This window comes from Rissa tridactyla, chromosome 1 (assembly GCF_028500815.1).
Source record: "Rissa tridactyla isolate bRisTri1 chromosome 1, bRisTri1.patW.cur.20221130, whole genome shotgun sequence".
Taxonomy (NCBI): Eukaryota; Metazoa; Chordata; class Aves; order Charadriiformes; family Laridae; genus Rissa; species Rissa tridactyla.
Window position 1 is genome coordinate 134,319,019 of NC_071466.1, and position 13,903 is coordinate 134,332,921.

The 13,903-nt window shown below is 52.7% G+C and overlaps 3 gene segments (V, D, J or C); all 3 read right to left on the reverse strand.

Annotated features, from left to right (window-relative positions):
* Positions 1 to 327: 327 nt before the first annotated feature.
* LOC128906181 (T cell receptor beta variable 14-like) lies at positions 328 to 1,143 on the reverse strand. The segment is given in 2 exon segments: positions 328 to 641; positions 1,052 to 1,143. Coding segments are annotated over 2 exon segments (357 nt in total).
* A 7,494-nt stretch (positions 1,144 to 8,637) lies between these two features.
* On the reverse strand, positions 8,638 to 10,468 carry LOC128906229 (T cell receptor beta variable 14-like). The segment is given in 3 exon segments: positions 8,638 to 8,697; positions 9,665 to 9,966; positions 10,377 to 10,468. Coding segments are annotated over 3 exon segments (405 nt in total).
* Positions 10,469 to 11,790: 1,322 nt separating this feature from the next.
* On the reverse strand, positions 11,791 to 12,606 carry LOC128906289 (T cell receptor beta variable 14-like). The segment is given in 2 exon segments: positions 11,791 to 12,104; positions 12,515 to 12,606. Coding segments are annotated over 2 exon segments (357 nt in total).
* Between the last annotated feature and the right edge of the window lie 1,297 nt (positions 12,607 to 13,903).

Sequence of the window (13,903 nt, forward strand, 5' to 3'; positions counted from 1 at the left end):
AATGATGAACTCCAGGGCTGCCTGGAGTTAAATGAGAGGAGGTCTGCAGAGTGCAGATTGAGGAGAGACAGAAAGAAGGTGGCAGGGGTAGGAAAGGAGTCAGAGAGGGGAAGAAGTGTTGAGAGAAGTGACTGTAATGGAAATGGGAGTGAAAAGAAGAGGGAGGCAAGGAGTGTGAGAAGTCCCACAGAGTCTGAGAAGAGGATGAAGGGCAGGCTAGGAAGCAGAGGAGCTCACGAGTGGAAAGGGTTCATCCTGCCTTGTGCAGCTCTGACGAGGAGGAAAGCAGGTCCCCTTTGTGCAGGAGCAGGTTTGCGCTCAGCTCCCTCAGCAGCCTACCCACTGTGTTTCACTCTCAGCACAGTAATACGTGCCAGAGTCATTCAGAAAGGCATGCTCGATTGAGATGGTCATCGCATCTCCTTGTATCCCACTGCTCTTCAAATGGCTGCGGAGATCCTCCTCCACATCTGCTTTACCACCTTCAAATGCAGAAACCACCAGGATCAGCCTGGAGTCCTTCCCCAAAGGAACCTTGTACCATTGAATCAATGTGCTGGTGGATTTCTTCTTGGAACAGCTCAGACTCACGGACTGGCCTTGTCGTATCACTGTGTCTGGGGACTGTTCCAGAGCCAATGCTGGAAGAGAGAAGGAGGAACACTGAAGAAGACAAAAAAATTGAAAAACATTAACTGGGCACTGTGGGTTGGTAGAGAAGAGGGTGGGAAGGAACAGGACAGATTAAGGAGCAGTGGAAGGGATGGGACAGCTCTTCCAATCAGCAGGGGAGTTTTCAGTCTTTCTCCAAGAGGCAAGAAACATTCCTGGGCAGTTTGTGTCCAAAACATGAACCATGTGGGGGCTGAGCACAGAAGAAAAAATAGACAGCCTTTGCAGGAGATTCAGGGATTCCTGCCCACGGCATTCAGTGCCCATCCTCAGCACTGGGAGCTTTGGGGAATGGAGCTCTGCCAGCAAGCGGGGATGCAGCTGGGCCAGCAGCAGTGCAATCGCTGTAGGTGCTCAGGGGGGAGTTGAGATCACTTACCCATAGGGGCCAGCATGGCCACAAAGAACCAGCAGGGAGCCATGCGGGAAAAGCCCCTGTCCTTTCAGGGACCTGCCTTTTGTCGCTGCCCAGAGACATGGGAAGAGGAAGCCCTGGGTGAGGAGGGTGAGACATATTAGACATATTGGGGTTGGGCAGGACATGAAAGATGAGAAAGGATTGGCTGGCTGGGAACGGTGGGGAAGGACACACACAGTCACAGGAAACTATAAACCCTGCAGAGATGGGGGGCGGTGGGTGTGTGTGGGGAGGGGAGAAGGGGGCTTGCATGGAGAGGACCGTGCTGAGGTTGCATGGGAGTCTGAGTGCGTGCAAGGCAGAGAAATGCTGAGAGTTCCCCTTCTGCTTCTGAAGTTCTCGAGAGCTGGAGACATGAGCTATGCAGGACACACAGAGGTCCCTTGCATTTCCCCAGGCATTTTCCCTCTCTCCCCCAGCCACGGGTCGTTCCTTTTTATAGGTATAATGGGGGGTCACTCGCTGATGGCGGTGTGGGTGTGTGCAGGGCTCCCTCCAGCCTTGGCCCATCAGAGCTGGGGAGAGGAGTAGGAGAGGAAGGTAAATGCCTTTGAAGAGTGTGGCCCAAAGGGGGAGGCATGAGGGAGAAGAGGCGCTGAGGACTGGGGCTAGGGTGGCTTCTCCCTCCACTTTCCTTGCTGACAGGCAGTAGCCCAGGTTCCTCCAGAGATTGTTTCTCCCTGGGACGCAGGTGGGGAGCCTTGGTTGTCTCAGCCTGGTGCTGCAGCTGTACAGTGCGATTTCATTCACTCGTGCTCCACCAGTGACACCGCTCTACTGCTCTGCTCACAGGCTCACGGGACTCCAGCCACTGCCGTCCTCCCCACAGCACCCTCGGGTGTCTCTGCCCAGGGGGACAGCCACATGGCCTCTCCTGAATGGGGCAAACTCGGCGCAGGGATGCGCAGCCGGGAGAGTGGCAAGAGTGAAAGGAACCCAGGCAACAAATGACAGAGGTCTCCACCATGCCCAGCGCTGCTGGCAGCACCTTTCCCTCCTCATAGGAACTGTCGGAGCCTGTGCCTGGAGCTCTACCTGGTGACAGGCAAAGAGAAGAAATGGCAATGGGCTAGGATCCCTGGTGGTACTCCCGCCTCATGCAGAAGAAGGGAGCAAAACCTCATAAGATCAAAAAAAAAAGGACCAAAAAGAAAACAAAAGTGACAGAGAAGGAAAGATAAAATCTGGCAGAGGAGCAATAATGCCATTAGTGAGCAAGCCTGTCCCCACACAGCTGGTGTGAACAGATCTCTGGACTCTGAGCGCACACAGGGGTCTATTCATTCTGTGGGCGTATGTCTATAAGTGGGAGACTTTACCCTGATATATCAGACTTCTGAGACACCTCATTCTTGGGACCACCTGGCTTTGTGCTTGGGAGACTGCAGTCTGCGTTACTGGGAAGGGCTTCATGCATGGGCATGCTACAGCTCTGCAGGTATGACACAGCGGCACAGTACGGAGAAAGACAGCCCGAGCTGAATAGAGTATGTAGGTCTCTCTGGAGTCTCATATACTTAACATTGAAGTTTTCCTCCTGTTTGCCTCTAGAAAAGTGGGGATCGTTGTCTGCCTCTCAAAGATTGCTAACATTTTCCTCATGATGATGCACAGATGATGTACTGGCAATATCAGCACAACCATAGGCAGCACAGAAATTCAGTGTGTCTCTGATGAGGGGCATTCCATCTTTCCCCCCAGCATCAGCTCTGTTTCCCTGCCTCATGCACATCTAGAGGTTCTTTCCCTCCACAAAATGTCCTCAGCTTTTCCAGTGGTTCTGGGTGCTTGCAGGAAGCGCAGCTGGCCTTGAGCACCCTGCAAGGTCCTACCTTCTCCACAGAGACAATACCTGATGCACATCCCAGACATTCAGACTCTCATCTGCCTTGGGAAGTAACCCTGTCTCATCACTGTCTACCCTGCTGTCTATAGAAACAGAGAGAAGGCTGCACGTACAGAGAGATTTGTGCTCAGCTGCCTCAGCATCTGAATTAAGGTGTATCCTAGCGCAGTCATAGCTGCCAGAATCATTCACTGAGGCAAAATCTATTGAAAAGGACACGCAATATCGCATACTCCCACAACTCTTGAAGGCATTCTGAAATTCGTCCTCAAACTCTGCCTTTTCCCTTTCCACTCCACACACTGCAGTATGGTACCAGCTGCAGTATGGCATCCTTTCTTTGAGCCTACTCCTACCATGGCATGTAGGGGCATGTGGTTCCCATCTGGAAACAGCTGAGAGTCACAGCTCCTCCCTCTCGGATGACTGCATCAGGAGGCTGTTGAAGGGCCCACGGTGTTAGAAGAAAAGAAAGAAAAAAAAAAAAAGTAGCGGGAGTCTAGGCAGAAGGTGAAGTGGTGTGAGGAGGAAGGGGATGAAAAAAACCCCACAAAATCTAGCAGGGGTAAGAGATGGGATGGGTTTAAAAGCTATGGGCAAGTTTCTCATCTGTGCATGAAAGACCAGGAGAAATAGCTGACAGCAAATGTCAATATTTGAAATGGGGAGGAAATCAGAAGAAAGGAGCAGTCAGCGATGGAAATCTGCCCATGGTGGCAGCACAGGCAGCACAGGCACAGAGACGTGTGTGGAGGAAATGCTGAGGAAGGAAGATAGGCATGACAGTGGGGGTGGGCAAGGCAGTGGGAGAGCACCTGAAATGTGAGAAAGGAGATGGCTGGCTGGGATCAGTGGGAGAGAACGCTCACACACAGCAATGGGTGGTATGAATCCTGCACAGATGTCTTGCTCTGTGTGTGTGTGTGTGTGATTATGCGTGCAATCACAGGAACATGATGGGGCTGGATGGGAGCCTGGGTTTGAGGCAGGGCAGGGGGGATGCTGGGGGTTTTCCCTTTCTTCCTGTGGCATCAGCTGAGATCTCCAGAAAAGAAGTATTATGCAAAGGACACAGAGATATGGGGCACGGGTTCTGCTTCGCTGTCCCACAGCTGACACGCCATTCCAGACGCCCTGGAACTTCACAGGCCCTGACCCCACAAGCCACAGCGTGGTGTTGTCTCTGCTCAGCCCTATGCTGTCCATGCCATGGCCCCAGGCACCGAGCAGGCTGCTGACATAACGCTCTTGGCATGGCTTGTAGCTTGACAGAGAGGAGTTCCTCCAGGGAACTACTGGAGCGAGTCCAGCGAAGGGCAACCAAGATGATTATGGGACTGGAGCACCTCCCTTATGAGGAAAGGCTGAAAGAGCTGGGACTCTTTAGCCTGGAGAAGAGAAGGTTGAGGGGGGACCTGATTAATGTTTACAAGTACCTAAAGTGTGGGTTTAAGGAGGACGGAGCCAGGCTTTTTTCAATGGTTCCCAGTGACAGGACGAGGGGCAATGGGCACAAGCTAGAACATAGGAAGTTCCGTTCAAATACACGGAAAAACTTCTTTACGGTGAGGGTGACGGAGCACTGGAACAGGCTGCCCAGGGAGGTTGTGGAGTCCCCTTCTCTGGAGATTTTCAAGACCCGCCTGGATGCAGCCCTGAGGGATGTGCTTTAGGTAATCCTGCTCTAGCAGGGGAGTTGGACTAGACGATCTCTAGAGGTCCCTTCCAACTCTGAAGATTCTGTGATTCTGTGATTCTGTGAAATGCAACTTTCTCCTCCAAAGAGACATCTGAAGGGAGAAAAACCTACCCTTGGCATTAGACTAGGAGTAGAGATCCAATGACCGTGCCAAGAAAACTTCCCCGTGAGAATGATTATTTGGGGGTGAGGGTAGTAGGAAGAAGCTCTTCAGGAATTCCCCCTCAAGGACATAGAACAAGGTAACATCTAATGCCTGCCTCCTCCTTGTGGGTTATTTCTGGTCAAACAGGAGACTTTCTTTCCCCCCCACGGATCGCATCCACTTCCAAATGTCCAGTGTTCTTGATGCTCATAGGGACAGTCAAATCTTGGTTCCATGGATCCCTGGGGACGGGCTCTGTGTGTTCATGTCATTCCGAGAGTGGGTCTGGGGAAAGGTCAAGATCCCCCATGCCGTAGGGAAGCAGGGAGCACACACACTCCCACACCCATACCCCTCCACCTCCATCCCCATCTACCACCCTTACCATTCCATGGCAAGAGCTTCCATGGGTGGAGTTCAAAAGCTTTCAGCACAATGGCAGAACAAAAAGGTGGCCATGGGCAGCCAGCATGCAGCTGCGGTCCCTCCTCACTCCTGGGATTGGGGGTGGGAGGTGGTGGTGAGACACCTGCTTTGTTCCCTGTGTTACTCTTCAGAGTTTCCCGTGTGCTGGGAACCCAGATTTCACATTCTCCTCATGCAGAGAAGCAACCTAACTTACCCCTTTCTCCCACCATGCCGACAACTCTGGATGGGGTCATGAAGGGGGGCCAAGGCCTCTCCAACAAGCCCAGGTTAAAACGCTCCCAGCCCAGGGCAATGCTGGGGGGGTCTGGGGTGAGTCTCTAGGGAATGTGCAAAGAGTAATGAACCTGTTGTGGGGGATACAGACCATAGACACAGAAGGACCAGGTAGGTGGAGAGGGAGGTCTCCTTGAGGACCTCACTCCCCCTCTTCTCAGGGCTGGGCTGGGCCCAAAGTTGAGGACTCGAGCTGGGGCAGGGCAAGTTTGAGACACAGTGAAGCCCTAGCTGGTGTATCCACATTCCAGAAATATCCAAGCAAGTCAAATAAAAAGCCTGTGCTCTGGGTGTCCGGGCATGGGGAGAGGATGACGGGAACGGGCAAAGGAACATCTTCTGCTTCAAAAGCCCTGGGACACATAAATGCTCTTGGCGAGCTCTCTCCTGAGTCCACTGGAACCCCTTAGATGAAATCCACGGTTTGGTTGGGGCTGTGGGGCTGGGAGTCTGGATGCCAGTGAGGCTGTGGGCACAAAAATTAACCCCTCATATCTTCCATACCAAAGTGCACAAATAGGTTTAGGCATCCTCACCCACCCCATTTGTAGCCCTGTGATTCTTCCTTCGGGAAAAATGTGGATGGTCTCTCTCTGGGGATTATTTCTGGCTTCTGTCTCTTGGTGGGGATGATGGGATTCTTGCCCACTGGGATTAGGACATAAGTAGAATCCAGTTATGGGTATAATCGCATTGCAATTTCCTGCTTAATTCCCATATGTGGTTTGGGAATAATCCCAAATGGGATTTCAGAGTTTATGCCATTTGGGATTACAGGATTAATCCTCACTGAGGTGATGGGACTAACCTCGGGGGGGCTATGATATTACTGCTCAATGGCATTACGGAATTCTTTTCATTGAGATAATCGGATTAATCAAAAAAGAATTATGGGATTAGTTCCCAGGGGGGTTACGGGATTAATCCCTACATGGATTATGACCTCTCCGTCTCTGGGAAAGCTATCTGTGTCCTATAACCTGGTGACGTGAGTTACTGCAGAGCAGTCACTTCCCAGGCTGGACCTGAGTGGGCAGAGGTTTGGGCACAGAGATGAGCCCTGGCCCTGGGCAGCAGCATAGAGTGGCCCCTGCTTCACGCTGGGCAAAGGCTGACAGCCATTTGTCTTCCCAGGGCAAAGGCAGGTTCAACAGCAGAATCGTGGTCAACGTGACAGGATATAAGTGGCAGGTATTTGAGACAGACCCCAGGCCTTGCTCCCACCTCCTGACTCAAGACACACAGAGAGGCCACCCACCCCATCCGGACCAAGGGACAAAAGGAAGTGGGGGTGAGGACAGTCAGGCTGGGTTGGACTGGTCCAGAGACGTCCAGGTAGAGTGGAGTGCAGCCTCAAGGGCTGAAAGGCAGCTGAGCTCTTCCGTGTGATGGAGTGAGGAGCACTGGATGAAAGTCAAGCCTTGAGGACACTCATCTTGGACAAATCCTGGGGACCTCATCTAAGGCTGGAATCCTGTGTGATGGGACCCCACTAGAGTCTCTTTGAAGTCACAGGGCTTTTTAAGAACCCCAGAACTGGTTTCAGCAAAGGTCTTCACCTGGGACACCTGAGCAGTGAAACAGTCTGCTTAGGGATAAGGGACAGAGGGCACCTTCCTTCCACAGAGAGGAACTTTCTATCCCTTTCTTCCCATCACCAGACAGCATTAACACACGTTTCTCTTTCTTGGCAGGACTTTAATGGGGAACCAGCAGTCTACGTGAGTACCACAAAGACCCTCTCACCCAAATATTCCCCCATTTTTCTTGAAAGACGTAGGGCACTGGGGAACACACCAAAGGCTGACGGAAGCGCTTGGGGGGTGGGGGGGTGGTATCCAAGGGTTTCCAGTCTGCCCTGCACTCAGGTAAGGTTTGTCTCTAAAATTGGAGCAGGTCTCTCAGGGCATGGACCAGGGCAGGTGGGAAAGTCTCCCTAAATGCAAACTTCTCCTTCGAGTGAAAGGCCTTGTGGCCTTGTCCCTGGGCTGCCACACTCCTCTGGCAAAGAATTTGTCCCTCTGCCTCAGCAGAATTTCCACATCACAGATTGTGCCCATCGCTTTTCAGTCTTTTCATGGGGAGCTCCAAGAAGACTCTGTCTTTAACTCATCCTCAGCTCCCTCCAGGGAACGAGAGGCTGCACCTAATGCTCCCCTGCATTCTCATCTTCTGGCCAGACAAACCTAGAACCTTCAACCTCTGCCCACCTGCCCTGTGTTCCAGTGCTCATCATCTCAAGACCCCTAGTGGACATCTCCCTTGTCCTGAGGACGCCAAGTGGTTCCAGTCCGCAGTTATGGTCTCCAAAGTGTGGAGCAGGGTGGAGGAATGATCCCCCTCCTGGCCCTGACACCTCCATTCCGGTTAGCAGAGCCAAGGGTATGGTGGATTATTGCCACAGAGCACCTTGTGGCCTGGGGCTCCTCACCTACAGGGCTGCGCTCCATCCTGAATACCGTGGAGACTTGGGCTATATGGCATACATCCGAATGTTCAGGTCACAGGGTAGAGGCGTGACCCAAGGACCATGGCACACAACAGCAAACACAACAGCGTACCCATTCCCTGGAGACTGCTGGGGCCAAGGGACCAGTGCACACATAGAAGTCCTCATGGTCTTGCCAGTACTCTGCAACTCAGAGCCCCTCGTGTACAGCAGTGTGTCGAGCCCTGGGTTAGCAGCGAGGCACCTGTACTCTAGGAAACCGCAATGTGAGCAATCCCAGGAGACCTTGAATCCCTTGCCAGATTTAACTCCAGGTTGGCTTGGCTTTCCAGCAGATGGAGAAGGAAAGGGCTGGGTGAACCAAGACAAAATGATCTACTGTCAAACACAGGGCTCTGTGTGTGTGCTGGGGGCACATCCCTCGTTGCATGGAAAGGTTTGTGCTATGCTTCTCCGGATTTTGAGTCACTGTGGGCCTCCCTCAGCACAGAAATATGTGCCAGAGTCATTGAGTAGCGCGTAATCTATCGCCACAGATAAGCGGTAGCCCTTAGTCCCATTACTCCAAAAGTGATTTCTGAATTCCTTCTCAATCTCTGCCCTGCCACCTTCCACCGAATATACAACCAACTGCAGAGTGGCATCCTTCCCATGGGCAACTTGTACCAGGACATGGCTGAGTATGCATTGTCCTTTTGGGAACAGTTCAGAACCACAGAGTCTCCCACTCGGACGACGGTGTCTGGCGACTGCTGAAGGGCCTGGCCTGCAAAGAGAAGGGAAGAGATGTGAGGAGTGAAACACACGGAAGGAGACATGAAAACACATCCTAGAATTAAGACATGGCATGGGGCGGCATAAGGATGTCAGCAAGATCTATGGGACAGTGTCCCATTTCTCTGAGAGACACACACAGGAGAAAAAAAAAACAAAACAATAACTATCTTCAAAGACAATGGCAAATTTCTTACGACAAACAATTACTTCGGTACTCTCAATCGAAGTATTAAACTGGGATAGAAAAAAACACATTTGTAGATGTGTAGATTTTTCTGAGTTAAGGGGATGAGGAAAAGCTCACCTCGTTCATTGCCCATCCTCCCCCGGGAAGCCTTGGGGAATGAGGCACTGACAACAACTGGGCACACGGCTGAGGCAGCAGCAGCGGCTCCAGGGCAGCTCTTCAAGCGGAAGAGAAGTTCACTTACCCACAGGGACCAGGACAATGGAGGAGTCAGTGATGCACAAAACATTTAACCCGAGCACGCGCCCGCTCTTATGCCACGTGCCCGGCCTTGTCTTTATCTAAAAGTGCACCTTAGGTAGAAGAACCTCTCATGCAAACATCCTTTCTGTGTGACGGTGAGAATGACGAACTCCAGGGCTGCCTGGAGTTAAATGAGAGGAGGTCTGCAGAGTGCAGATTGAAGAGAGACAGAAAGAAGAAGGTGGGGAGAGAAAGGGAGTCAGAGAGGGGAAGAAGCGTTGAGGGAAGTGGCTATAATGGAAATGAGAGCTAAACGGAGAGAGAGGCAAGGAGGAGTGGGGTGGCATGGAGAGAAAGCAGGATGAATAAACTCACAGAGTCTAAGAAGAGCATGAAGGGCAGGCTAGGAAGCAGAGGAGGTCATGAGTGGAAAGGGATCATCCCGCCTTGTGCAGCTCTGACGAGGAGGAAAGCAGGTCCCCTTTGTGCAGGAGCAGGTTTGCGCTCAGCTCCCTCAGCAGCCTACCCACTGTGTTTCACTCTCAGCACAGTAATACGTGCCAGAGTCATTCAGAAAGGCATGCTCGATTGAGATGGTCATCGTGTCTCCTTGTATCCCACTGCTCTTCAAACGGCTGCGGAGATCCTCCTCCACATCTGCTTTACCACCTTCAAATGCAGAAACCAACAGGATCAGCCTGGAGTCCTTCCCCAAAGGAACCTTGTACCAGTATATTTCTCTGTTGGAGGGTTTCTTCTTGGAACAGCTCAGACTCACGGACTGGCCTTGTCGTATCACTGTGTCTGGGGACTGTTCCAGAGCCAGCACTGGAAGAGAAAAGGAGGAACACTGAGGCAGAGGAAAAAATGGAAAAACATTAACTGGGCACTGTGGGTTGGTAGAGAAGAGGGTGGGAAGGAACAGGACAGATTAAGGAGCAGTGGAAGGGATGGGACAGCTCTTCCGATCAGCAGGGGAGTTTCCAGTCTCTCTCCAAGAGGCAAGAAACATTCCTGGGTAGTTTGTGTCCAAAACATTGACCATGTGGGGGCTGAGCACAGAAGAAGAAATAGACAGCCCTTGCAGGAGATTCAGGGATTCCTGCCCACGGCATTCAGTGCCCATCCTCAGCACTGGAAGCTTTGGGAAATGGAGCTCTGCCGGCAAGCGGGGATGCAGCTGGGACAGCAGCAGTGGAATCGCTGTAGGTGCTCAGGGGGGAGTTGAGATCACTTACCCATAGGGGCCAGCATGGCCACAAAGAACCAGCAGGGAGCCATGCGGGAAAAGCCCCTGTCCTTTCAGGGACCTGCCTTTTGTCGCTGCCCAGAGACATGGGAAGAGGAAGCCCTGGGTGAGGAGGGTGAGACATATTAGACATATTGGGGTTGGGCAGGACATGAAAGGCGAGAAAGGATTGGCTGGCTGGGAACAGTGGGGAAGGACACGCACAGTCACAGGAAACTATAAACCCTGCAGAGATGGGGGGCGGCGGGTGTGTGCGTGGGGAGGGGAGAAGGGGGGTTGCATGGAGATGACTGGGTTGAGGTTGCATGGGAGTCTGAGTGTGTGCAAGGCAGAGAAATGCTGAGAGTTCCCCTTCTGCTTCTGAAAACCTCGAGAGCTGGAGACATGAGCTATGCGGGACATACAGAGGTCCCTTGCATTTCCCCAGGCATTTTCCCTCTCTCCCCCAGCCATAGCTCTTTCTTCTTTTTATTACTTTTTTCCCCTAACTGTGTGAGGCTGCTTTTTCTCTCTGCGGTACTCTGAGCACAGCAATTAATATCAGTGGGAGGCAGGACCAGGAAAGACACCACAACAGCCCAAGCATTCTGCCTGCTGAGGGCTCTCATGGGCTTTGCAGTGAAACTCTTCCCCCATCCCGTTCTCTGAAGAGCAAAACTGTACCTGCAGCTTCCCGCTGCTCTCCTGCAGGGAACTATGAATCCCACTGCACTTTGTTTCTCTTACTCTCTGCAGCAGAGTTGGGAATGTTCCAGGACATCACAAAGGACAGAGAGGCATGGAGGTCTCAGCTGCCCCATGCTATCCCAACCCAGAACACCTTTCATCCTGGGACCAGGAGGGGCAGGAAGAAGGCAGGCCAGGACCCCCTTTCCTGGCTGCTTTTTCCATCCTTCTTTCCACAGCCTTCTTTCCTCCTTAGCCACAGGATAACCTCAGGCAGGTCGTTGTAACGGAGCAGGACGTGGGCAGCTCCCGCTCGGTTAACAGCTGTTACGCCACGTGCCTGGCCTTGCCTTTATCTAAAGGTGCACCAAGAACCTCTCGTGCAAACATCCTTTCTGTGTGACAGTGAGAATGATGAACTCCAGGGTTGCCTGGAGTTAAATGAGAGGAGGTCTGCAGAGTGCAGATTGAGGAGAGACAGAAAGAAGGTGGCAGGGGTAGGAAAGGAGTCAGAGAGGGGAAGAAGTGTTGAGAGAAGTGACTGTAATGGAAATGGGAGTGAAAAGAAGAGGGAGGCAAGGAGTGTGAGAAGTCCCACAGAGTCTGAGAAGAGGATGAAGGGCAGGCTAGGAAGCAGAGGAGCTCACGAGTGGAAAGGGTTCATCCTGCCTTGTGCAGCTCTGACGAGGAGGAAAGCAGGTCCCCTTTGTGCAGGAGCAGGTTTGCGCTCAGCTCCCTCAGCAGCCTACCCACTGTGTTTCACTCTCAGCACAGTAATACGTGCCAGAGTCATTCAGAAAGGCATGCTCGATTGAGATGGTCATCGCATCTCCTTGTATCCCACTGCTCTTCAAATGGCTGCGGAGATCCTCCTCCACATCTGCTTTACCACCTTCAAATGCAGAAACCACCAGGATCAGCCTGGAGTCCTTCCCCAAAGGAACCTTGTACCATTGAATCAATGTGCTGGTGGATTTCTTCTTGGAACAGCTCAGACTCACGGACTGGCCTTGTCGTATCACTGTGTCTGGGGACTGTTCCAGAGCCAATGCTGGAAGAGAGAAGGAGGAACACTGAAGAAGACAAAAAAATTGAAAAACATTAACTGGGCACTGTGGGTTGGTAGAGAAGAGGGTGGGAAGGAACAGGACAGATTAAGGAGCAGTGGAAGGGATGGGACAGCTCTTCCAATCAGCAGGGGAGTTTTCAGTCTTTCTCCAAGAGGCAAGAAACATTCCTGGGCAGTTTGTGTCCAAAACATGAACCATGTGGGGGCTGAGCACAGAAGAAAAAATAGACAGCCTTTGCAGGAGATTCAGGGATTCCTGCCCACGGCATTCAGTGCCCATCCTCAGCACTGGGAGCTTTGGGGAATGGAGCTCTGCCAGCAAGCGGGGATGCAGCTGGGCCAGCAGCAGTGCAATCGCTGTAGGTGCTCAGGGGGGAGTTGAGATCACTTACCCATAGGGGCCAGCATGGCCACAAAGAACCAGCAGGGAGCCATGCGGGAAAAGCCCCTGTCCTTTCAGGGACCTGCCTTTTGTCGCTGCCCAGAGACATGGGAAGAGGAAGCCCTGGGTGAGGAGGGTGAGACATATTAGACATATTGGGGTTGGGCAGGACATGAAAGATGAGAAAGGATTGGCTGGCTGGGAACGGTGGGGAAGGACACACACAGTCACAGGAAACTATAAACCCTGCAGAGATGGGGGGCGGTGGGTGTGTGTGGGGAGGGGAGAAGGGGGCTTGCATGGAGAGGACCGTGCTGAGGTTGCATGGGAGTCTGAGTGCGTGCAAGGCAGAGAAATGCTGAGAGTTCCCCTTCTGCTTCTGAAGTTCTCGAGAGCTGGAGACATGAGCTATGCAGGACACACAGAGGTCCCTTGCATTTCCCCAGGCATTTTCCCTCTCTCCCCCAGCCACGGGTCGTTCCTTTTTATAGGTATAATGGGGGGTCACTCGCTGATGGCGGTGTGGGTGTGTGCAGGGCTCCCTCCAGCCTTGGCCCATCAGAGCTGGGGAGAGGAGTAGGAGAGGAAGGTAAATGCCTTTGAAGAGTGTGGCCCAAAGGGGGAGGCATGAGGGAGAAGAGGCGCTGAGGACTGGGGCTAGGGTGGCTTCTCCCTCCACTTTCCTTGCTGACAGGCAGTAGCCCAGGTTCCTCCAGAGATTGTTTCTCCCTGGGACGCAGGTGGGGAGCCTTGGTTGTCTCAGCCTGGTGCTGCAGCTGTACAGTGCGATTTCATTCACTCGTGCTCCACCAGTGACACCGCTCTACTGCTCTGCTCACAGGCTCACGGGACTCCAGCCACTGCCGTCCTCCCCACAGCGCCCTCGGGTGTCTCTGCCCAGGGGGACAGCCACATGGCCTCTCCTGAATGGGGCAAACTCGGCGCAGGGATGCGCAGCCGGGAGAGTGGCAAGAGTGAAAGGAACCCAGGCAACAAATGACAGAGGTCTCCACCATGCCCAGCGCTGCTGGCAGCACCTTTCCCTCCTCATAGGAACTGTCGGAGCCTGTGCCTGGAGCTCTACCTGGTGACAGGCAAAGAGAAGAAATGGCAATGGGCTAGGATCCCTGGTGGTACTCCCGCCTCATGCAGAAGAAGGGAGCAAAACCTCATAAGATCAAAAAAAAAAGGACCAAAAAGAGCAAAGAAAAAAAAAGTGACAGAGAAGGAAAGATAAAATCTGCCAGAGGAGCAATAATGCCATTAGTGAGCAAGCCTGTCCCCACACAGCTGGTGTGAACAGATCTCTGGACTCTGAGCGCACACAGGGGTCTATTCATTCTGTGGGCGTATGTCTATAAGTGGGAGACTTTACCCTGATATATCAGACTTCTGAGAC